The following is a 24,425-nucleotide window of genomic DNA, read 5'->3' on the forward strand; positions in this document are numbered from 1 at the left end:
TGCACTATGAGGTGTTAAATTATGAACAAAACTGAGACACGCATGACGCATTAATATGAAGTTTGTTTTTCTCTTTTTTGATATCTGAGAGAAGATGACTTTATGACAAACATTTCTGCACAGCTTTGGGCAGAAATTATCTGGTATTCTGTTCATTTTAATGTGGCTTTTTTTTTTTTTTTGTAAATTAGCAGTTTATATGTTCAGGGATGCTTTTTGACATAGTGTTCTTCAAGCTGTGAATATTAAAAGATATATACTGCAGGAGATGCAGGGTTGAATGTTGCATGTGGTGCAGTGAGTGTGTGTTTGTGTATGTGTATATATATATATATATATGTATGTATGAACGAATGGGAGTGCATGCACTGTACGTGTGTGTCTCTGTGTCTTGGACATGCAAGAATCAGAGTTATGGTGTGCTTGTATGTTCAGTTTCAACATGGAGTTTGAAATGTTTCTTTTATCTTGTTGTGTTTTGTCTGCATTGGTGAGACCTTAATTAGACCATACAGATAGGAATAAATATTGAATGTGAAAGTGTTTGGTTTTTCTGTAAAAATATGTTTGCGTGCCGATGTGATAGTACGTGTGTGCATATATTTGTATATATATATGTGTGTGTGTGTGTGTGTGTGTGGTGGCCCTTATGGCGCATGACTATTATGAGGCAGAGTGCGTCTTTGTTTTGTGTGTTTGCTTGAGCATGTTTCCGCTAGAAAAAAAGTCTGCTGCATGGTGAAAGTAAATTTAATAGTTTGCAATGTGATGTGTTTTCTTGCAAGACAAACATAAGCACGTGGGACAGCAGGCACTATAAGGAAGCTGTACATGCTCAATACTGTCTTTTCAACTGACCTTAACACACAGATTGCAGGGTATTATATGCTGTATATATTATGCTATATAAAAATAGAAGGCAGCAGTTTACAAATATTCTGTCAAATGAGATGCATTTAAAAAAAATTCTACCCATAAACCTATCCCTAATACCAAATCACTGACTAACAAAGGGAAATTTAGATAGGTCAGAGAAACAATTTCATTAGAAACAGCTGCTTTTATTACCCTTTTTTTGTGGGGGGGCATGGAATGGCTGATCTTTTCAAATCCAACACTCAGCACAAGTGAAAGCAAATGTATCTGTTCTTAGACTGTTGAAATATACTGAGACGTTGCTGGTGTATGAAAAAAGTTGGATTTTAGTGTGCATATTGTGCTCAAATTGCTTAAATTGCAAATGCAAAGAAACGACTTAGATGACTCATTTTCGCTGTAATGTTTCAGTCATCTTTGTCAGTTATTTATAAAAGGTATGAAAACATGAGACGTTCAAGACTGTTAGACTGCTTTGTCATTTTTGATGAAAATAAACTTGGACTCGTGTGTGTGTGTGTCCCCAGATGCAGCTGCTGTGAGTTTGCTGTCGGCGTCGGACCATAGGTATGTAAGAAATCAAAACATGTGAAACTTAATTGAAATAGTTGGTTGCAATATCGTAGAGAAGCTGCACTGAGTTTTTGTCTGTTGTCATATATTTTTAAGGCTTTGAATGTGACTCACTGGGCAGATATTTGTGAATGGAGCGGTCGGATTTTAGATAGAGTTTGTGTCTTGTGTAACTTCTGAATGTTGCGACTATCACGGAAGATTTTGCGATGCTTATAGGAAGAATTACGCTGCGTTTTGCTGTGTTGTGTTTCTGGTATGCTTATGCTGAAAAGTTGTGTTTCGCGCTGAAACGAGCATGCTGTGTTACAGACTTTAAACGGCCAATAATATCAGGTAAAAGCGTAAAAATGGGACAGGGAGTAGTCGCTGTGGGATGGACAGCTGTGCGTAAAGGGCATGGTAGGAAATGTCTGCTCGCTGGATCCTGGTAAATGTGTGTCTGAAGACAGCTGTGGGAAACCCTGTGTAGAGCATTGACCAGTCTTTTACTTTTGTGAAGCTTTGTTCCTGTTAAAGAACGTTATCTGTGCGTCTTTGTTCACTTGGGCTATGCGCAGTTCAGCACCACGGAGGTGGACAGCAGCACACAAAGGACCAAGAATTAAAAGAAAACTCGAAATATTATTTTAGTCTCTTTTAAATTCTGGCCAATGCTATGTATGAAGTAGAATATTGACAGTAGAACTTCAGGTTAAAATAATGGGGAAAAAAGCCCATAAATTCAGTAGCGACCGTCGATAGGTCGTTTAATATTTTGTCAACGTCAGAAATAATAAGCACAGGGGAAACATTTGCTCTGAACTTTGGATCTGTTTTATACCTTTAAATTCTAGCAGTTGTAACTGTCCTTAAAATTGTTGTTTTATAATTAATATAAGAAAACTGAAGATTAAAACTGGACATACTAATGCTGAAGGGAAGACGCACGGTGGGCATAACAACTGATTTGTGGTGCTGTAATGTCAAAGTGGACGGTGGTTTTAGGGTGTGAGTGTGTAAAATGTAGTCAGGATAGGCTCTGATAATATGTGAAAAAGAGTGTGTACCTCTGTGGCGAGGAGAGGGGGCAGAAACATAAACATGAACAATGCTTTGTGTTGCAGGACTTAGGATAGACCTGTGTCTCTGTGTGTGCGCGCTCAGGGCTATACTGGGCTATACGGTGAGGGGTGGGTAAAATTTTGATGTACACAACACACAAACTTCAAAATAGATAACAGTCGAAACTGTCTTTATATTTGTGATTACGTGACAAGCTGTTGGGAACAGACAAACAAAAATATGCCTACACTTTTTGATATATTTAATGCTAAAATATGCCCAAATAATGCAACGTCATGGATGTGAAGAAGCGGTTGGCAAGCTGATATTCAAAGGTGTGTGTGAACTTTCTCTGCGTGTTTAAAGTCCTACAAATACAGATACGTGTGAGCATTTTCACCGGAAATTGTGCACAACTAAATCCTAACTTTCTTCCTCTTTTTAGCTATTGGACTGTGAGGACGTGACCGTGACGTGAAGGTGGACTCTCAAATCTTCCGATAGAGAGTGTGTGTGTGTGTGTGTGTGTGTGTGTGTGTGTGTGTGTGTGTGTGTGTGTGTGTGTGTGTGTGTGTGTGTGTGTGTGTGTGTGTGTGTGTGTGTGTGTGAGTGAGTGAGTGAGTAAGTAAGTGATTTGTAAAAAAAAAAAATTGGTATATATTTTGTAATCCCTTTAAAGACAATTTGGTGCTACTGTCTTTCTTACATAAATTCTGCCAGGGAAATGTAATTGTCCTGACACAATTAAATACTCTGCCTGTTGTTTTAATGTAAAAATTGCTAGTATATATTATGTGGTATTATATAATAATTTATTATTGTTTGATTCAGCTGTGTGATGTTGGCTGTGTTGTGATGCCAGGATACAAATCGGTGCTCTAAAATATTTTTTGTAAAGAGCATTTTGCAAAAGATGACAATTTAACATGACAGTGTAAATATGTTTAATATCTGCTGTGTGTAAGGATGATTGAGAGACAGCTAGTCTCTAATACACTTAATTTTATCCCGTTTGAAGCTGTTACACAACTTGCTGCTCCTTCTTGCCAGTGTCACGTTGACTTCGATCCCCTCTCTTATGTCAAAGAATGCGAGCAGCTGCATCACGTCTGTAAGCACGTAATCATATTTTTATACTTTTGTCCCTCAGCTGAGTACATGACAGGCCTTGTTTTGTGTCGCAGACCTTTGATTTGTCCCAATTTTGTGTTTTATTTGCGCGTGTGTGTGTGAGAGAGAGAGAGAAAGCATGGCGGCAGATGGGGTGTGCTGGAGACTAAAAAAGCTGCTGCAAGTAGCCTTTCGGGGTCGGATTGGGGAAACAGAGCACATACTGCTGAGGTGAAAATCATGACAATCTGTTATCGTGAAACATCCAGACTCTGTAAACATGACTGGCTCATTTGTGTGTATGAAAATGTGGGGGGAAAAAAACAATTAAATAAAGTTCACGCGACTGTCTCAATGTTTATGTAACACACGCACACACACACATCTCATCTCATCCTTGCTCAATGTTTTGGATGATGGGGAACTTACTACGACTGGGCAATCTCGCGAGAGTGTGGCCAGTAAGAATGGGGCTGGGGATTGTAGTCTTTCCTTTTGCAGAGCACATTTTTACATGTTCCGACAGAAATGAGTGCATAAGAGTTTTCTGCAATAAAGAAGCTAATGTGGGTGCAAAAACTGCCTCACTGCACTTATCTCTGCATATTTACTGGTTATCAGCAGTGTGATGCAGACAGAATACCTAAAATAGATGACTAACTCATATCTAGTTGGGAAAAGGCTGATCTCACACTGACTGGCACCCCTTCAGCCAATAAAACATCGCCAAATGCTCTCCATTGGGCGGGAGGACGCCCACATTTTTCACCAATGAGAGCATCCTTTCATTCATAAAGTGGTGTGGGCAGTTTTTTTTCGCAAGCGTGGGTTTGGAGGGTTTCATAATCCTGACTGAAACCGTCAAACCTGTTTTGGCGACAGCCAATAACTGACTCCGGATGGGAGCTGCCGTAATGTTTGTCCAATCGCATCTCATCCCGGTCTCCCTTTGACCCACCCCACTTCATACAGAAAATCGAATGAATGGGGGAAGCGCCTGGCGTTGATTGACACGCAAAGGCGCCAATAACGAGGGTGGATCGCTCGAGGGACAGTTACTGCAGCCACTGAGGAGCAGAGGAGGGCGGTGCAGAGTAGGAGGTGGGCGGTGCACTTTAAATCAGGCTAGACAAATGTTGGGGGAGTGTGTGTGATGCTACAACCTCCTTATAAAGGGACTCTCTCACGTTGTGGCTTGGAAATTAGAGCACATTGCCTAAAATTGAGGTCTCCACATACACACTCTCACACACGCAGAGTCACCGAGAGCCGCTGCCATGAACTGGATGAACGTTGAGGAGATGATCCGCAGGGCCGAAACGCCTCTCTTCTGGGTCGGTGCATTCACTGTGGCCTTCCTGACGCTCTGGTTGCTCTACAGGCTGCTCACAGGTTTTAGGATCTGGGTTTTGGGAAATGGAGAGCTGCTGTCTCCGAAGCTGGGCAAATGGGCAGGTGAGTAGGGTCACATCAATTTTCACGCCACCTACAGCACATTCACGGTCACGAAGAGGGCAGCTCAGAAGTAGGCAGGTGGACTCGACCCGAACATCAGAATGAGGTTATTGAGCTCAAACTTGACTTTAGCACAAAAACCCCTCCTGCATTCTCGTGCGTTGTTTTTTTTTTTTTTTTTTTTTTTTTTTTTTGTGGATTAATTCACGGGGAAGTTGGTGTTGCGTAACAGGCGCAGGTAAGCAGCTGATTGACTGAGAAGATAATGGTCCCTATTAGCTCAATTGTTTTCATTTCTTCTCACGTCAAACACAACACAGTCTGCTGTCAGGGGCTCCAATCAGCGTTTTCAACCACATTTGGAACGGTATGGGGATGCCCCACATTGGTGAGCCAGGAGCCAAATTGCGCAGGCTATGCGCACTTTTCAGAGAGCTGTTTTATGTGGGTGAGCGCTTAGCCAGAGCACTACTGAACCACATTAACCCATCCGCATGATGTAGGGCAAACCCATATGCTTAATTAAAACATGACCTACATCTAGATTATTTTCACAGGTTTTGACTTGTACGTCAATTTCAGTGGTTTGTCTATGATCCTTGAAATGTGCGTTAAAATCTTTTCCCCGTCTATGGCATACTTAGACCGGCGGCATTTTTTTGTGTCGCTCTTGTCGCTGGTTTCTCATCAGTTCTTCTTGCCCCATTCCGTTCGCCTTACACATTTTCTGATAAGATTAATATGCCAACATAGGATTTGACTGTATAATGTACTTTTTCAACGTTCTTGTCTAAATAGGAATGATTTAGCAGCCATGACCAAGTGCATTTCGGTTTGATAGAGACTTGTCTCATAGGAATCGCCCTGCCATGGCTTGACCCACTTCTCTAGTCCCCTGTTTGGAGAAGACTGCTGCGTCTGGAGCGTCTTGCTGCGCAGTTTGGCAGGCGCTCTCTTTCGCGTCGGGATAGGTCGATGTTCTTCCCTTTCTCTCCAAAAGCCAAGCTGATGATATAAATGCTTGTTGTTCTTTTTTCAGTCACACATGTTTACCTGTACATTGTGGCGCACTTCTTGTCGAAATCGTCGTTTTTGTAAAATCTATGTTTAATTGATGCCCTGTGCGCCATAAGAGGGGCTGAAATGCATGACGCAAAGGTAGGGCGGTAGGGTGCCTTTAGGAATGACTAATGCACTTTTTTTTTGTGATTCTGAAGGAATATGCGGAGGAATGTCGGTGCACACGATGAGTCATGCGCTTGTTCATCGCTTCGTCATCCTTTGGCCAAATAGGAATGCCACCTTCACTCCATCCCTACCACCCACAGTATCTTAACAAGTGCAGCACTTAACCTCGCATAAAATCTTTTTTCTGCATTCTTAGTAACCCAGAATGTTTCATTATGCAGAGCCCATTTTTGTGTGTATCAATTAAACGTGATCACCGTGATGCTGTGAAACTCCGAGTTAAGACCGTCAAGGATGCTCTAAACTAGAAGATTAATGATAATTTTTGGAAAGGATTCTTACGGAATCGATCTTAAACTTTTCCACGCCGTCACATTATTTGTTCTTTTTTACCCTTTACGTAAGACGCGAACTTGCATGCCACTCCCTGAAACCAATTGGTACCACTAGTCTGACAAGTCTGGCGTACGTTTCCAATCACAACGGTTGGAGGTGGCAGAACGAAACGGGTGTGCGCGGTGAGGGGGGGGGGGGGGGGGGGGGGCGGCGTAGATGTGTGATCGGGATGAGGTGTGCTCTTCTGCTGGTTGTACCAGAGGTGCAAGTTTGACCAGTTTAGGCAGAGGTCTGATTCCTTTTAAGTCGTTTCACTACCTGCCCCACCTTTCAGAGATCTCTGTTGCAACAAGTCATACTACTTGTCACCCTGTAATATGCGAAGTACTGTTAGAATTAGTGTCCTATAAAAACTTTCTGACCTATCTAAACAATTTTCTTCCACATTTCCTCAGAAGTCATTCTTTTAGAGTTGGCAGTTTGTATCTGCCAATGACACAAAACGTTTCCTGTGCCGCATGCAGTGCCTTTGACTAAGAAAACATTTGAAACCATTGCACACACGCAGTCTTTGATTTGAAATACAATTTAAACTTATAGTTCGTAACATATGAAGCTATACAGGGGGCTAGGTTTTTTGTTTAGGGTTGTTTTTTTGTTTGTTTTTTTAAATCATAATTGTATTTTATTTCAACTAGAGATTTCTCGAACGTGCTTGCTTTCTAGAAAAATCTCAACACAGTAGGCAACTGGTATTTCCTGATCAAACAGCCTTGACGTTTGCAGATGGTTTAGGGAAATTCTGTTCAATAACTCTAAAACTGGATCAGATAAGAATTCATTTCCCCCATGTGAGGCATGCTTAAGTTTTTTTTATTTCCTTGTAATCACAGCACTCTCTGTTGGGCTAAAGCTCTGCAGCTCTCATATGCAGAGTTGGGATTTCTCTGGAGTTCCTCTGCCAGTGACTGGTCTTCCCCTTAGTGGATGGGACTCCTAGTGGGAGAACAGGAGCATTACAAAATGAGTCAAAGCGGCTTCCCCAGCCTCTCCATTGCACGGTTTCCACATACTCACCCTCCCCATCCTCTGCCAGTCCGAACCATATCTACAGCCCAGTTTTGTTAGATATTCAGCAAATAAATTGCAGTTCTGACATTTTTATTTAATTTTAAGAAAATGGCTTTTTTCTGAGCAGTTTTTGAAGATTATTTGTGGACGCACCAGGAGATTTCACAATTATTTTATTTTTTTTTTGTCATATTACACAAGTCTGCATTTCAAACGGACACTTGATAATCTTTTAAAACATTTAGTATTTGATGGTATAATTGTTGAATTGTTCTATATTTAAAGCTTTTATTTCCAGTGGAGCAGCTTCTCAGTCTGTGTACCAGTCCTCAGTTTTCTACTCTGCACTCCCTCCTCCAGTCTTAGCCCCCAGCATCCTGTATTATGTAAGGGAGCCAGTGTCTGTCCTGTTGCATGTGTGTAGAACTCCATCACAGGGAAATAAATTAGACCAAAGGGAGTCTTTTGCAGGGGTGGGGGCTTAGTGATGTGACATGTGCCCTGGAATCCCCAACCCCACCCCCATCCCAACACACACACCCATACCCAATTCCCTTGACAGTAGGGTTTATTGAGGAAAATGGTCCTGTTATATAAGAAGGATGCAGCCATTCATCAGCTCAGCACATGAGTGACAAAGACTTGGGTCAGCACTTATGCAAGAATTTTGTTTGATTCAGCTCAAAGAATAAACGTCGGGGACTGCAAGTTTATCAGTGAACCCAGCAGGCAAACCAGAGTTACAGAGCAGTGATGATTATTATGGAAGAGTAATTTTCAGTGTTTTTTGTGAATAGACATGAGGTTTCATTCATGTTAAGGAAAATGCACACATGTGAATGAAATCAAGCTTTGTGTGTGTGTTTCAACGGAGGCAGGGTCTCCACTTCATCCTTGTGAATGTGCCTTCCCCTAGTGCTGTGTGTGTGTGGGGGCGGAGAGAAAGAGAACGCTGCTGTTCATGTGACGAACACGCTCTGTGACACGTGCCCTAGCCAGGGATGTTGGGTTTAAAAAAAAAAGGAAAAAAAAAAAAAGGGAAAAATCCTCTGCATCTTCCTCATTTCCTTATCCTCTCAGTCTCCCCCAACCCCCACCTCAATTCATCACCCAGCTCCCTATACAGTCTGTTTATATGTGCACTCTTTGTAGCTACAGTACCATATATCTCTGAGCATGTTCTCCTTTTTTTTTTTTTTTTTTTTTTTTTTTTAATTAAACTGACATTTTTAAGATATGTAAACAAGATATGGAGGTCATAAAGTTCAACAACTGTTAGCTGCTCAGATATGTTAAATGCACAGTACTGGACCAGCAACATATTTGGAGTTGGTGGCTTATTGCCTCAGGCCAAGTTATACACATCACTAATTTGGTTGCAGTCCAACATGCCAGAAAGGCAGTTTATACAGTTTTGAGTGTCTGTCTGAAACACACCACTGAGGTTTTGGGATGTGCATTCTTCTGCACCTATGCAAGCCACATATTTGCATTAACTAACCTCTGTGCAATTAATAAACTTCTTTTCTTTTTTTTTTCTTTTTTTTTTTTTTTAAATATAGGATGTGTAGGTTGTAGCACAAATTATTCATAGAAAGAAAGAAGGCCCATGGATTGGTTGAGGTTTGAATCTTAAAAATAATTTGTAAGATGATCACATAGGAAAAACTTAATGGTATACCTGTTGTTGTTTTTTTTTTTTTTTTTTTTTTTTTTTTTTTTTTAAAGATATAATCAAACAGAAGTGTTCGAAACACAAGTTACTTTATATTTGTTTTAACCACCTTTTAAACACTATGGGTGTAAATGACTTTAGCAGGCTATTTAATTGTTTATCACCCCTTGAGCCAAAAGACTGACTAATACTATTAAACACATGCTGTAAGCTTTGTTTTGACAGGAAACGTCTCCTCTTGTTCTTAACAGCACATGCATGTATGATCAAATAGCAAAAATTTTCCAGCTCAGAAATCACCTTGTCTCAAACAAAGTAGTTGTGGTGAAAGAAATTGATTTTTTTAAATGAGGCATGTGATTGAAGAAGGGAGAGAGGGCAGGACTATTTTTTGCTCTGTACCCAAATATAGATGCTGGTTCTATCTTTGGCAGCTCTGAAGTACACATTCTTTTCTCTGTCTCTCACCCACCCTCCCCTCATCTCCTCCATGATCAAGCTCATTTTATATTAACCATGTGACTTGCCTCCCCTGCTATTTAAAGCTGCATGCGTGTGTGTTTGAATGTGAAAGGTGGGTGGGTGGATAGAGAATTGGGGGGGGGGGGGGTGTCTTTGGATCTGCTGCAACCCTCCCTCCATCTTTTTTTTTTTTTTTTTTTTTTTTTTTTGTAGGAGGGACTGCTCGTTGATAGGCAGGTTTGGGGTGCGACAGATTACATAACAGTACATAACAAGAGTGGGGCATACAAGGACCGCAGTCTCTCCTCACTGAGAATCTTAATTGGGGGTTTGGTGGTGGGGAGGGTTATAGGGAGATTTTGCAGTTATTTTAGTTCTGTCCTCCTGTCTTTAAGTTCACTTTTCCAGAATAAAATAGGAATACTCATCTTGTGAGTAAACATGCCTAAGAACTAGATTGATTATTTTACTTAACTTTCATTGTGAGTGAATGATCAGTATTTATCAAGATTGGAGGTTTGTTTTGACTTTGTTCTTTGAACTGCTTCCCCTCTTGTATGCCTGCTCATGAGTACCAGGTTTGTCTAAACCACAGATTCTTTAAATATCGTGAGATGAGGACATGGTGCTCATTTTCTGCTCTCCTCATATCCTCTTCCGGATTCGTGTCTCACACACACACACAGCCTGCAGTGCTTTAGCTGTCATTGGGGCTTTAGGTGGAGAGCTCAGGATGCAGCAGCAGCCTGGCTGTTGTGACAATGGTGGTGGGGGATCTTGTTGGTATTCAGGTGTTGCGGCAGGCAGGCAAGCAGGCAGCTCCCAGACAAGGCAGTGCAGGCGCTGCTATTTTTACTCCTCCTGCTGCTTTTTTTAGACCCTCAGAATAGTGAGCAGGCAGTGGCAGGGCTGCTCCACTGCTGAGGAGGGAGGGAGGGAGACAGAAAAGGCTGGGGGATGTCAATACCTCAGGACATGTTGTGCAGAATTAAGCACAGCAGTGCTGTGGTACAAACGCGCCCCCGTGAGGCTGCCTCAAAGCCAACATGATGGACCAGTTTTCTCTGAGGTTGGAATGGGAGGGCTGGGTTCAGAGCTGAATGAGAAGCAGTGGTGCACACATAATTTCAGCCAACACACATGCATGCATTCATGGTTCATGCACTGCTTTCAATGGCTTCTCTCAAGCCTCAGCACACATCCCATTTGCATCCCGTGTGTGGCGTCACCGCTGCTGTCACTCACGTGCTTGCTTACGTAGACCCTTCTTTATGTTTCATCTGTGTCACAGATGCAATGCTTCTGGTCACGTAAGAGGAATTCTTTCCTGCTGGGGGGCACTGGCACATATGTGTCTGACTGAACTAAACATTGTGATTTTTGGACATTGTGTTCCATGCATAAATCCATAAGGTTACATGGAAAACTTGCTTTCCTCTTGGCTTAGTTGCACTCAAAGCAAAAACAAAAAGGCCTTAAACCAGAAGAACAGCATAACAGCATCATCAGCTCACTGTACTAGCTCCTCATTACACACATGGGTAAACACACATACACACACTTGACTGTCACTCAGTCCCCAGAAAATGTTTATTGAGAAAATGGTACGATTATATAATGGGTGGGAAGGGTGTAGTCATTCATAAGTGCAGCACGAGGACTTGGAGAGTGCGGTGAAGGGGCATAAGGCCTGGGGGAAGTGTGTGTGTGTGTGGGGGGGGGGGTCTGATGCAGTGGAAAATCACAATTCAAAGTATGGTGACCTTAAAGTGGCAGTAAAATGAGTTCTGATAGTCTTAGTATTTTCTTTTGCTCATTGCTGTCTTTTTTTTTTTTTCTTCTTTTTTTTCTAAAGTGAAAAGATGAGTTTTTATGTAAAAGTCAAGCATATGTTTTCCTTCCACTTTCCCATACAGCCAACAATCATCTTTACATACATTCGTTTTACAGCCTTCTTTAAATGTAATTGCAGAAGCATTTGCTCATTAAAGCTGTTTCAGATTTTGATTACTGTAGCTTGTGTTTAAGAAGGTAAATGGCTTGAGATGCCACAGAGATAAATTCTTTACTGATTGAGTTTCGAAGGCAGAGAAAACAATAAGTATTCTTAAAATGTTTGATATTCATAACCTGAATGCATGTATCTGATCTATCGCGCAGATGAGTAATGTCGTGTTGCGAAAGATGACGCACTTTTGGCGTGTAATACATTCTCACACAGGCTCTTCTTTCAGGTTAAAGTTCAAACAGTGGTGCTGTAAATGCATTTTTTGGTGCATTCTTGACGCATTCCTCCATGCAAGTGCAATCTGCATCTGCAACTCAGTCATGCAAGCAAATAATGTGTGTCCCAACTGCCCTTCTGTGGGGTAAATTTCTGCCCCCATGAGACCGGAATGTGGGAGGTGCTCTGAAACTTCATTGTATTCTGTGGTTTGGATCTAGTACTTGGTTTCAGCTGTCATTCTGGGTTTCATGGCTTATCAGTTTTACCTTGTTCATCAGGGCTTTTCCTCATATTGATGCAAAGCGTTTCAGAAAAGGCGCTCTCTCTGTTACCTCCAGCAACCTTGTAACTCCAGTTGTGTTCGTTTCTAAATAGTTTTACACTCCTCTATGTTGCGTTCATTAAACTTGAACGACTGAGAGCTAAAATCAAAACTTGCATGAAGGTCATCTGAAAAGAGTCTGCTGATGCAGTTCTTGACAAGCACATTTTATGGAAAGATGAGGTTTTCACTACTGTTACATGGTGTGTTTAGGGTTTTTTTTTTTTTTTTTTTTCCCACCTGCATCTGCAGCAAGAGCCTGATTTGGTACATCCCATGCCCATTGAAGCTTTTCTACCAGGGAGCATTTCATTCTTAACATGGGGGAGGTTTAAAAATAACCAGGGATTCTGCTCTCTTTTTCACTTCTGACTTTGTGCTACTCGCTCTCACTCCTTTCGCTCCCTTGTTTCTCTCCCCTATCTCCCTCTCCTCCACCACAATCCCTATTCCATGTCTTTCTCCTTCACTCATTTGTTCTCTTGCTTCGCTCCCATTCTATTTTTAGCCACCCCTAGGATCCCTCCTCTCCCCACACCCTCCCTACCCCACTTCACCCTCCTCTTTCTCCTGCTCCATGTTCGTCATCGCTCCCTCCTCTCTGCATCCCCTCTCATCTTGTCTCTTTTTCCAGCTCTCCAGCTCTTTGCCAGAGAATGTCCTCTACCTCCATTAATCTTTCATCAAGCCTTGCTATTATATTAATGATTCACAACTGTGCTTGTATATTTGTTAGTATCCCCCCCCCCCCACACACACACACACACACACTTTTTTTTCTTTTTTTGTTCTATGTTGATTTCTCTTTCTCCATCGTTTCCATCCCTCCCTCGGTTCTCCCCACCGTTCTCTATCAGTCAAGCAGGGGCTGGGGTTGATGGGCAGTGAAGGTTTTAAAAATAGCTGTACTTGCTTGGCAAGGTGAGGAGAACTTTGAACACAAGAACATCAGCTTCTCTGTGCCTTGGTCTCCTTGTGCTTCAGCCTCTCTTCCATCTTTTGTTGTGGGACCAAAAAAAAGAAACAAATCCTTTCTCTGCTGTTACCAAACTGTTTTGCACCTCACTTATTTGCCAGAAATTTCTATGAGCCTTTATGCTTATGGCAGGAAGTGGCCAAACCTGATGCGACCACATGTTGAAACTTTTTGAACATAGATCAGATTTATGTGCGTGTCGGTCACAGTTCAACATATACAGAGATGACAGCTGATAAGATGGTGAGAGTGACTCCTTTTTACAGTACAGTAACTGGTTTTGATGATGTAACATGGCTCATTCCATTTGGTCAGTTTACCTAGATTAAGAAACGAGTTTTTCCAGTCCTGAATTCTTCCTCATTATTAAAGTTTGACTTGACTCCTGCCTTGCTCTGTGTGTCTGTCTCAAGAGAACCTATACTAACTCCTAGTTTTTCTGTTTCTCTACAGTTGTGACAGGAGCCACAGATGGAATCGGGAAATCCTATGCGGAGGAGGTGAGGCTCCCAGACCCTTATTTATTTAATTTCTTTCACCGAAAAGCTATGACTCATGCACATGTGTATATACACACCATGTTCACTCATAGGCCACGGTAGGGGAGAGCTCTTAGAGGCCTATCAAAGTGCGAAAGTCCTCAGATGTACGTGTGTGTGTGTGTGTGTGTGTGTGTATATACACACTACTCTTACTGGTAAAACTTGTACACGGTAACAGCCATGCATTGAATAGGGGAATAGGTGTTTTTGCCCATACCAGTGTGGTAGTGCTGGCTCTATAATGGTCATGTAGAGCCTTTGACTCATACTGTTAGCGATACAGTGTGACTGCTTATCACACAATGATGGGGGCCATCTTATGTTTGCTAAATATTTAGGTAAATTGATGGTTATGCAGAAACACTTTCTAGAAATGCTGCTTCATTTTTGTATAATTTCAAATAATTTGAGCTGCACACCAGATTCATTGCAAGGGCCCAACGTGTCCTGTAGAAGCAACAAAAAGTGCCTGGTAAAAATGGGACAAAAATCTGAATTGTCTAACTTATCTTTGCTTTGGAAGTATTTTTCCAGCAGAGTTGGCAGAACAAATGTGTTTACACATGGAAATGGGGATTTTAAAAAATGACTGTGTACTGGATACACTTTGCATTATACTATATGTTAAAATAAGGGAAACGAGACTGAGTGTTCAGGGTGTGCAAAGCTTGTGTTGGTGTGGCCAAAAAGTGCCTGTTTTCAATTGACTTTGTAGCACACAACTGTATGCACAACAGTTCAAATATTGCTGCTTAATGGTTGTGTTCCAGATCTGATTAGGTGTCTGGACTGTTGGAAACTTTCTTCAGCTGAAAACTGTTTGGTCAAACTTACAGGCCCAGTTCTGACCATTGCTTTCAGACTTCCTGGAAGTCTGAAAGCAATGGTGACATGCCTGAGAAGATGATCTTGAATGAAAGAATATATTCTGTTGACAAATCTGTTGGACTCTTCTGCAGTGCCACAGAACACAAATATTTACAGCTTGCTTGACATTGGCAAAGAGGATTTTGCAAGTTTTTCATGGGCACAACCCACATACTCAACTCTGCTGCTCAACCCACAAATGCATTGTCCTTACAGATGTGGCATCATTTAAGGAGAAACCAACATTATAAGATTAATTGCCAAGAAGCATTGTTACTACAAAGACATAATGGGCCAAACACAAATTTCCTTACGCTGGTACTGTGCTAAGTTTATGTTTAGAATAAGGTGTTGGAATAGAAAGCCAGAAAGTTTAATTTTTTAGAATAAAATGATTTCAAAATGTTTCACTTTGTTGGGGATGTGCTTGTGTTTACGTTCAAAAACAATGTATTTGTTCTACATACTGTGGCATTTTTGTGAGCTAATACCTTGTTACTGTAACATTGCTCAGTGTATTAAAATTGTGGTCAAACTTGTTACTAAATGATTTTTGTTTTCTAGCTGGCTCGTCGAGGATTTGCCTTGATGCTGATCAGTCGCTCCCAGGAGAAGCTGGATGATGTGGCCAAGTCAATTGGTAAGTATGCAGAAAGGTGTGCATTTGTCTGCTCAACCTGTTCAGGGTTGAGAGTACAGTGAGTGGGATGATGAGCATGTGTTAGGCAGCACTGGACTGTCAGCTCTTAACAGCCCATGGGCTACAGGATTTCCCAGGTACCAAATGATTATACTGAGGGGTCTCGTTAGCATGTGGAAGAACCATACACAACCACGACACCCTGGCACCTCCTCCACATGCTGGTCACCAGCTTGGTCTCACACTGCTGTGGGATGGAATCCCATTCTTAAACCAGCATTTGTCACAAGTCAGTCAGTTTGGTTTTCTTTGTCACTCTTGCACAGACAGCGTGCCCAAACTGATCTCCCAAGTGTTCAATGGGGTTGAGGTCAGGACTCCAGGCAGGCCATCCCATCCTCTCCACTCCCAAATTCTGGAGGTAGTCTCTGATTAACCTCATTTTGTGGGGGTGAGCGTTGTCATCTTGGAGGATAGAGTTCAGTCCCAGACACTGGAAATATGGGCATCTGGGGTACCAGAAGCTCAAAACAAGAGTCAGTAGTAGAATAAGTTGCTTGACATTGGCAAAGAGGATTTTGCAAGTTTTTCATGGGCACAACCCACATACTCAACTCTGCTGCTCAACCCACAAATGCATTGTCCTTACAGATGTGGCACCATTTAAGGAGAAACCAACAGTATAAGATTAATTGCCAAGAAGCATTGTTACTACAAAGACATAATGGGCCAAACACAAATTTCCTTACGCTGGTACTGTGCTAAGTTTATGTTTAGAATAAGGTGTTGGAATAGAAAGCCAGAAAGTTTAATTTTTTAGAATAAAATAATTTCAAAATGTTTCACTTTGTTGGGGATGTGCTTGTGTTTACTTTCAAAACCAATGTATTTGTTCTACGTACTGTGGCATTTTTGTGAGCAGTTTCACTATTTAAATTTGTCCATTAAACCCCATTATTTCATGCTTTGTGCACCCTGCTAACTCTAAATTTTATTCTGCTAGAATGCTGGTGAACTGGAAACATCCAGCCAACAAAAGCAGGCTGTGCTTTGCTGTCTCCATGTGCATTAAGAAAGACAGATCAAATATCTGGCCTGATTGAGGAAATCCTCGTTGTTTGAAACAAATATTGCAAAAGGAATGAGTTGGTTTCCTCATTCGAGCCTACAATGAATAGTAAATGGACATCCATGTGAAAGGGGAAAAACTTTTGTCCTCTCATTTTGGCCGATCTCCAGATTTAAACAGAGACTGAATGGTGGATACCCCCCCTCCTCCTGTTTAATGGTGTCCTCTCTGCAACTCTCTTTCCATCTGTCTCTGACGTCTCCCACAGTGCAATTTCCCCTGTCGTGCTTCAAGTCCACAGAGGGGGCTGATGGGTAGTCACGAGCAGGGCGCAGCGTGCCAAACTCTGGCACTCCTCCCTCACGATTAATCTGACAAAAATGTCCCTCTTTAACATGTAACTCAGCAGCTCACCTTGTCATACCTATCATTGTTTTGTCTCCTCAGTGCAGTCATTTCATTTGACTCTTGATGGCACTCTCCAACATCACCAAATTACTTATCCAGTTCAGAAGTCTGAGATTTAATAGTTCTACTTTTATCACCCTATCACTAGCTGTTTATCATTCTCTTTGACATACCCACAGTAGTTATGATGACCAATGATAATCTGAACTCAGTATCAGGGAGGCTCACAGCCCTCTCATGTCCTCCCCTTTTTATCTCGACTCAAGTCTGACTGAACACACACTGACACACTACTGGTCTTGGCCAAGACACATCAAAGGAATTTTCCTCTTGTAACTCCCTCGGCCACCTATCAGCTAAACGAGTCTTTGGACAATTCTAATTGCAGCAGGCACGTCAAACATGACGAAGGAATGGGGGGTGGGGGAGTGGGGGACCAGTAGTCTGGTTTGTTGGTGCACAGCGCCCTCGTCAGTTAGTCTGTGTGACTGGTTTTGTACTGCCATTTACATTCACTTGAAGGTTTTGAGGCACACGGTTGCACTGTTGTGTACTGAGCTTCTGAACAAAATCCTGGCTAATTTGTGAGATATATGAATGTTTTGTGTAAAGGCATCACCCACTAGGAGGATGATCTTAAATATGCATCCTTCTTACTGTTTGATCTTGTTACCCACATCTGTTCAATTTGTTCTACTTTTTGGGGGGTTTTTTTTGTTTTTGTTTTTTTCCCCTTGCCTGAATATAATGTAAACCCATGATTAATTGAAACTTTTCTATTACAGAGGAGCAGTTTAAAGTGGAGACCAAGACTATTGCTGTTGACTTTGGCAAGACTGACATCTACCCAAAGATTGAGGCAGGTCTGACCGGTCTGGAGATTGGAGTTCTTGGTAAGGGCAGGTTGCTGTTGCAGCGTTTGTCTCCTTACCTTTTGATGAGGATGAGAGTTCCTTGTGCTTTTTGTTTGTTTTGGGGTTTTTTTGGGTTTGTTTGTTTGTTTTTTGTTTTTAAATCAACTACAAAAAACATGTCACTTCCCATAAGCTACTTTTCAGCATGTGGTGAGATGTTCATGCATATTATAGAAGTTGAACTTGGGATTAAAGAGTTTTGTGACTTGAGAAAACTATTTCAATGTTGGAAGGCTTGCTTTTTGTGTTTTTTACTTATACATACAAAAGGCAAGGTGTAAATGCAAAGTAATGAACTCCTGATTCTTCTGAGCAGTAGATTTAGATACTGGGGGTTGGACTAAGATGTGTTCTGGGGGGTTGTTTTTAAAATGGCTTCACATCAAGGACAAAGTTGGCAATTTGTACTTGCTTTTCAGTCATGTTTAAGGTCAGTGTTGGGTCTACTTCAGCTCAGTTTCATAATAATCTAGGACTTGTTGTTTCTCATATTCACGTGCCCTTGAATTTTAAGTTTGTCCTGAGACTGATCTTTAGATACTTGATCAAACATTGTTTTTAAACTGACATCTCTAGTCATGTTACATATTTACAGATGCACTAAAATTTCAGCTGCTACTGTTTTCTTTTCATTGCTTTGACTCCAGAGTTCACAATGTACTTTTGAGCTAAACGTTTAAAGGAACTCTTTGTTCTCTTTATGATACCAGTTGTGCTCTACTGGTTACAAGGTGTGGCTGTGTCTACTGTGGAGTAAATGCCTGTTTCTAGCTTGTTTGCTTTTGTCACCACCTTGTGGTGGATAATTGAGATGGTTTGAGTTCTCCAGAGCCATGTAATTTAATTAAAACACGAGAATAACTGATGTTTACCCCCCTTTTTGTCTTTAACAGTTAACAATGTTGGTGTGTCTTACCCCTACCCTGAGTACTATCTTCACATTCCTGATCTGGATAATGTGAGTAATCTTTACTTGAGGATGAAAGCTTTCAGCTGCCACAGGTTTTCTGTGATTGAAAGTGTAAAGTCTTGAAATGTTTAGTCTTGATTCTACTGTACCACTTCTCCTACTCCTTTTATTTTAAGAGTATACCTGCTCTTTGCTGTATAAACATAAGCTTAAACACAAATCTGTGGCTGACTGGTGCTTTCTGTTTATCAGTTCATCACAAACATGATCAACGTCAACATGACCTCAGTATGCCAGGTAAGTGTGTCTATCTGGAAAAACTCTTCCAAAATTATTCAGCCCGGTGACTGCAAACTACATACTCCTATCATGCACATACTTGGCATGTGCTTTATAAGCGTGGCTCAGGTTTTACATTTCCCCTGTTGTCATTGTTCTCCTCTTCATTTTCATTTTCCTCTTCTGCTGTTCCTACCATGGTACCTGCAGTGTCTCAGTTGTTCCCAAAGCAACGGTGAACTACACCAACGCTGTCTGTGCTCACCACCCACGCATCTCTCTCACTTTTTTTTTTTAAATAAAACTCTATCCTCTGTTTTGTTTGCCCCCTTGTTCTCCTTCATGAGTTGTCTTCTTTTTTTCCTCTCTAACTGAGCTTGTGTTATCCTTTTTAGATGACCCGTCTTGTGCTACCCAGAATGTGTGAGAGGTGAGTTATATGATGGCTTCCATGTTTTGCGACATGACTGCAGTCAGAATATCCCCATAGTAAATGATGGATGGTGGCACAGAACTAAACAAGGAATGTTAAGACTGAATACCCCCCAGCCTTCCCTCTCTTTAAGAACAGTATTTAGGAGATGACGGTATAAAGGGTGACTTTTTTCCCTCATTTTTGGAGAGTGGCACAAGAAATCTTCACCCAGCCTTTTCCATGACTGCATCTCTTTCCCTCTCCTCCTTTGTTCGCAATGCTGACAAGCTTTCAATTCACACAAAGTGCTCTTCCCACTCGATTGGCTGCTGTGTTCCCATGTGATTCCCGCTAGCCAATAACGGTACAGGCACATTTGGTGCCGTGTGAGGCTGGAGCGTCTCCACTACATCACTGCAGCAACCGGCTGCCATGGCAACGCACACAGCCACTACCACACTGTTTTAGTGTGTGTGCAGTATCACTTTGTATTTGTCAGTGTAATAAGCATGTATAGACACAGGGTTTCCACTGTAAAAGTGAAGTTTGTGGATTTAATGATTAAAAATTAGGACTTAAAAAATAATGGCATATCCGCTGATCATGGATCAGTGGAAAGCTTTGCATTGCAGGATTTGTTGCATTACAGCAGCAGCACTGAAGTTGGGGGTTTCATTGAGATTTATTTCTTTTTCTTTAGTCTTATGTGGGAAACATGCAAATAAAAATGAACCTTTTTAAAGTGTAATTTTAAGTGGGTTTTTTGTGTGGTGTGTTATCTGTCTTTTAAAATCCTGAAATTTCATAAACTCCCTTAAAATATATCTGCTGTAGCCCCAAAAGAATCATCTTTATTTCACATACAAAATAAGTTCTACATCAATCCCCCCCCCCCCAGGTCCAAAGGTGTTATCCTCAACATCTCCTCTGCTAGTGGCATGTACCCAGTCCCTCTGCTTACAGTCTACTCTGCAACTAAGGTATGTATAATGTTTGTCACTTATGAAGAGGCAAGGCTTCCTTCTTGAAATTAAAAAAAATTGTCCACAATCTACTTTACACTACTTTGTTTTAGTTACTTTTGACCATCTTTCATTTTTCTCTCTGTAGGCCTTTATGGATTTCTTCTCTCGTGGCCTTCAGGAGGAGTACAGACGTCAGGGCATCATCATCCAAGTAAGCAGAGCCAGAGAAACATGGCACTCACTGAATCCTGATTATGAATCTATGGTAGAATTTTTTTTTTTTTTTTTTTTTTTTTTTTTTTTTGGTGTAATCACAAAATTTGCTGCCTCCCAAGAGGCACAGCACATTTGAACCAGGAAGTTGTAGTGTGTAAAATTATGTATACATTTACATGTATGATGTATAAAATGTTGATGTATGATAAATGTAACCAGACAGATGCCATTAGAACATGGCTTCTGTAATACTGGGAGACTGATCATATAACTGATCATTTGTTCAGTGTATGTGCTCATTTATCTTTATCAAAGTTGAAAATTGCTTAGTTACACAGTGCACATGTGCCTTTCTATAGTTCACCCTTTTGGACATGAAGTCACATACAGTGAAGGCTGGAGTAGCTGTTGGGCCAAACTTTGTCAGCCTTCTTGTTTTTTGTTTTTTTGTTGTTGTTTTTTTCTTTTGCATTTTGTAAAAGCTTTTCTCATGTTTCTTAATACACTTTTTATTAAAAATCTGATAAATGTTTCTTTCAAACAGTCCCGCCTAAAGAGCAGTGAAATGAAAACACAGGTCATATGTTTTGTGGTATTTTAGCCTTTTAAGGAGGGGCTTTTTAAAAAAAAAAATTATTTTTATATATTAATTAATTAATTAAAAAAAAATGCATTCAAACCTTTACAGGTGAACTTAATGTGACCTTCTCTAAGCTTTTGAATGCACATGTCCAACTGTTAAATGTTTCAGAACTTTTTGCACAAGTTGCTGTTCTCTAACGAGGAGCTTAGGCTCGTCCTGCAATTTCACCCAAAAGCCAAATATCTCTAACTTTTTGAGTAGTGTGTATATATAAAAATTAAATAAAGCTCCTGTTCTTTTTCAGCACGCTGTAGTACTTACTCATGCGCCCCCTTGTGGTTGGACCATGTATAGGAGTTTCGTTAGAACCCAAAGTTATAGGTCTGATTTCTTTTTTTTCTTCCTCCCCCTTACATTCTCTCTTTCCATCAAAGATTTTGTCTTCTTTCTTTTGTTGAAGAGCATCTTACTGTACCATTGGTCGGTTCCTTTTGGAGGACTCACACTATTTTTAAATTTGTCTTACTCAGTTTATTTAAATTATGATACCCAAACTATATGCTTTATCAACTGTTGCTGGAGTAGGGAGGTTTTTCCCGGTATTTTTTTTTTCTCTAATCTGATTTTATTTCTTTTCTTTTTTTTTTTTTTTTTCTTTTTTTTCCCCCCTCCCACAGAGTGTGCTCCCCTTCTTTGTGGCCACTAAGATGACTCGCATCAGGAAACCCACCCTGGACAAGCCCACCCCAGAGCGCTATGTGGCAGCTGAGCTCACCACTGTGGGTCTGCAAAGCCAGACCAATGGCTACTTCCCTCATGCTGTCATGGTAAGAGATGATAAACTGCACAAAATCGGTAATCTTGCCACATGTATACTGAATAAACTTGAATCTTACTGATTTTTGAAAAGGTGGACTTAAGACAGACTTGATATTCTTAATGAAATCTGCAAATTTTAATTTAAATAAACTGAGTAAGGAAAAGTTTTCTTTAATATAACCGATATACATGTGAAATATTTAGGACCAAATTAATAATTCTTATATTTTCATTTAAAAAAAATCAAACCCTAAAGGCTACAGTGTAAATTCATTGTAACTGTACACATTGTTGTATTGTTTCTGTGAATGCAGGGCTGGGTGACCACCAGGCTGGTGCCAAGCAGCATTGTTATCTTCCTGGGAGCCAGAATGAACCGTCTGCAGCGTACGGGATACCTGCAGAGGAGGAAGCTGCGGGAGCAGAAGAACGGACAAAGTTTGAAAACTGAATAGGACGGTGGTTGACGACGATGCCGGCAGCCACTCTGTTCTGACCCACTGCAGCATTTAAGAAGAGAGAAAGTGTGTGTGTGTGTGATTTATCCTCCAGGGTTACCTGAGATTTCACCGTTGTGCCTACAGTAAATCTGCACATCAGAGCATGTGTGACTCTGTGACTAAACCTGCAACACTCTATGCTGATATTTATCTGAGGAGAAATGACCAAAGAAGTTTGGAGGTGAAATGATAATAAAATGCTGCTCTTGGAAAAGGACACTAGTAGTAGTCACTGACACTGATGGTGGAAATAATACAACCAAAAATAGAGGGATTTGTTAACCCTGCTGTTGTAAGCAGTGGAAAATGGTGGTGGGCATCTTTTTATATACATATATAGGCTACACCAATCAGCCACAACATTAAAACCACTTACTGAATATTGTGTAGGTCTCCACTGTGCTGCTAAAACTGCTCCAGACTGTCTGCATGGACATGAGACCACTGAGTAGTTTGTAGTTGAAAGTTGATACTGTGGGATGAGGGCTGGAGCCTCCGTGGGTCAGTCAAACACAAACCATGGGTGACCATTCAGATGGGGATCTGGGAAATTTGAAGGCTAAGTCTATATCTTTGACTGTTACATTCCTTGACCCTTTCCTGAGCAGGTTTTTGTACTATTGTATTGTCTTGCTTTGGAGGCCTTAGAGTATGTTCAGTCTACATCTATGTTTAGGTGGGTAGTACACGTCAAAGTAACATCACAGGACCCAGAGTTGCCCAGCAGATTATTATATTGTGAAAAAATAAGTTATTTGCTAAACTTGGTGGTTTAAATGTTGTGGCTGAATGGTATTTATGTTGATTTATTTATTTTTATATTTGTATGAACACACAAGCTATCTCAGACATGCAACACTAGCTTTTAACCTAGTTCTGTTTACAAATGATTGTTTAATGATGGCAGTACTTGATTTCTGCTATGCCAGTTTACTTGCATCACTGAGCTAATCTTATTTTGCATCTTTTTTTTTCTTCCTGATTGCCTGTTTAACCTATATTTAAAATTACACTTTGTGGTGGGTTTTAGTTGCACCAGTGTATTTATTCTAAGACAAAGCTGCTCATAATTAAGTGCCTTTCTTCTGGGATTGATAGAAATGGTCAAATTTAGTTCAAGTTAAGATTTGGTTAATATGAATGGATCTTATGAAATGGTGCTAAGTCCAAAGGAATTACTGATTTTTTTTTTTTGTTTGTTTGTTTGTTTGTTTGTTTGTTTTCCTGACTCCATTTAATCATGATTAATCTTTCAGGTTTTTTTTGTTTTGTTTTTTTCCCCCACCGTGCATTTTTTTATCAATTATATGGTATAGTTCATTGTGTGGCAAAAATATATCCACTTAAAATAACAAAGCAGAACATTTTACGTAAAGACATGATGCCAAATGTTGGCTGTGAAAATGGGGGAACTGTTCCTGTTAGTTCCCATTCAGTACTCCATATGGCCTTTTCTGATCTGTACCTCAACTTAGTGGCTTTGTCAATGCTTTTCTACAGAAATGAAAATCTGAATATCTACATTTAAAAAAAAAAAACAAAAAAAAAAAAACACTGTTTACATTCATTCTGCCAATTGCAACTTGTGTTTTCTACTGTTTGTTAATAAAAGCTTTAGCAGATAGCACTGTGTTTTTTTTTTTTGTTTTGTTTTGTTTTTTTGTTTTTTTTGGTGTGGTGTGTATTTAAGATTTAAAAACGTTAGAATGTGATTGTATACTTATTGTTAAAATGCTTGAGAAAAATGTTTTAAGTGCTTTTGATGGACTGATGCATCAAATTGAAATTCCAGACTTGGTGAAATTCAGGTTTATTTATATAGTGCCAATTTATAAGTTTTCTTCATGCACTCTGCACTGAAAGTTAAAGAACTTTCAGTATTTTAAAAAGAAACTCAACAATCATATTACCAAATACCTGCTCCCTTATGACCAAGTATTTGATATGATTGAGGAAAAATAAAAACATACTGGTTCTGACAAA

At 40.5% G+C, this 24,425-nt stretch overlaps 1 protein-coding gene and 1 long non-coding RNA gene across 2 annotated transcripts in view; both read left to right on the plus strand.

The window, feature by feature from the left end:
* Positions 1 to 3,033, plus strand: part of LOC115782307 (uncharacterized) — a 50,019-nt gene extending 46,986 nt beyond the window's left edge. Inside the window, exons 4-5 of the long non-coding RNA XR_004020129.1 lie at positions 1,404 to 1,443; positions 2,939 to 3,033. This is a non-coding gene — a long non-coding RNA (uncharacterized LOC115782307). The remainder of the gene's footprint in view (positions 1 to 1,403; positions 1,444 to 2,938) is intronic.
* A 1,732-nt stretch (positions 3,034 to 4,765) lies between these two features.
* On the plus strand, positions 4,766 to 24,046 carry hsd17b12a (hydroxysteroid (17-beta) dehydrogenase 12a). Its single transcript, XM_030732371.1, has 11 exons — positions 4,766 to 5,058; positions 13,769 to 13,815; positions 15,289 to 15,364; positions 17,627 to 17,734; positions 18,649 to 18,713; positions 18,918 to 18,962; positions 19,340 to 19,374; positions 20,258 to 20,339; positions 20,470 to 20,535; positions 21,801 to 21,950; positions 22,257 to 24,046. Exons 1-11 carry the CDS (start codon positions 4,881 to 4,883, stop codon positions 22,395 to 22,397), a joined length of 993 nt encoding a protein of 330 aa, XP_030588231.1. The 5' UTR covers positions 4,766 to 4,880; the 3' UTR covers positions 22,398 to 24,046.
* The last annotated feature ends 379 nt before the right edge of the window (positions 24,047 to 24,425 follow it).

This window comes from Archocentrus centrarchus, chromosome 6 (genome assembly GCF_007364275.1).
Source record: "Archocentrus centrarchus isolate MPI-CPG fArcCen1 chromosome 6, fArcCen1, whole genome shotgun sequence".
Taxonomy (NCBI): Eukaryota; Metazoa; Chordata; class Actinopteri; order Cichliformes; family Cichlidae; genus Archocentrus; species Archocentrus centrarchus.

Bases quoted from the DNA above. Each gene is read 5' to 3' on its own strand.
- hsd17b12a (XM_030732371.1), top strand. From the start codon at position 4,881: ATGAACTGGATGAACGTTGAGGAGATGATCCGCAGGGCCGAAACGCCT. The intron at 20,536-21,800 runs GTAAGCAGAGCC...CCCCTCCCACAG, and splicing joins GTCAGGGCATCATCATCCAA to AGTGTGCTCCCCTTCTTTGT. The intron at 21,951-22,256 runs GTAAGAGATGAT...CTGTGAATGCAG, and splicing joins ACTTCCCTCATGCTGTCATG to GGCTGGGTGACCACCAGGCT.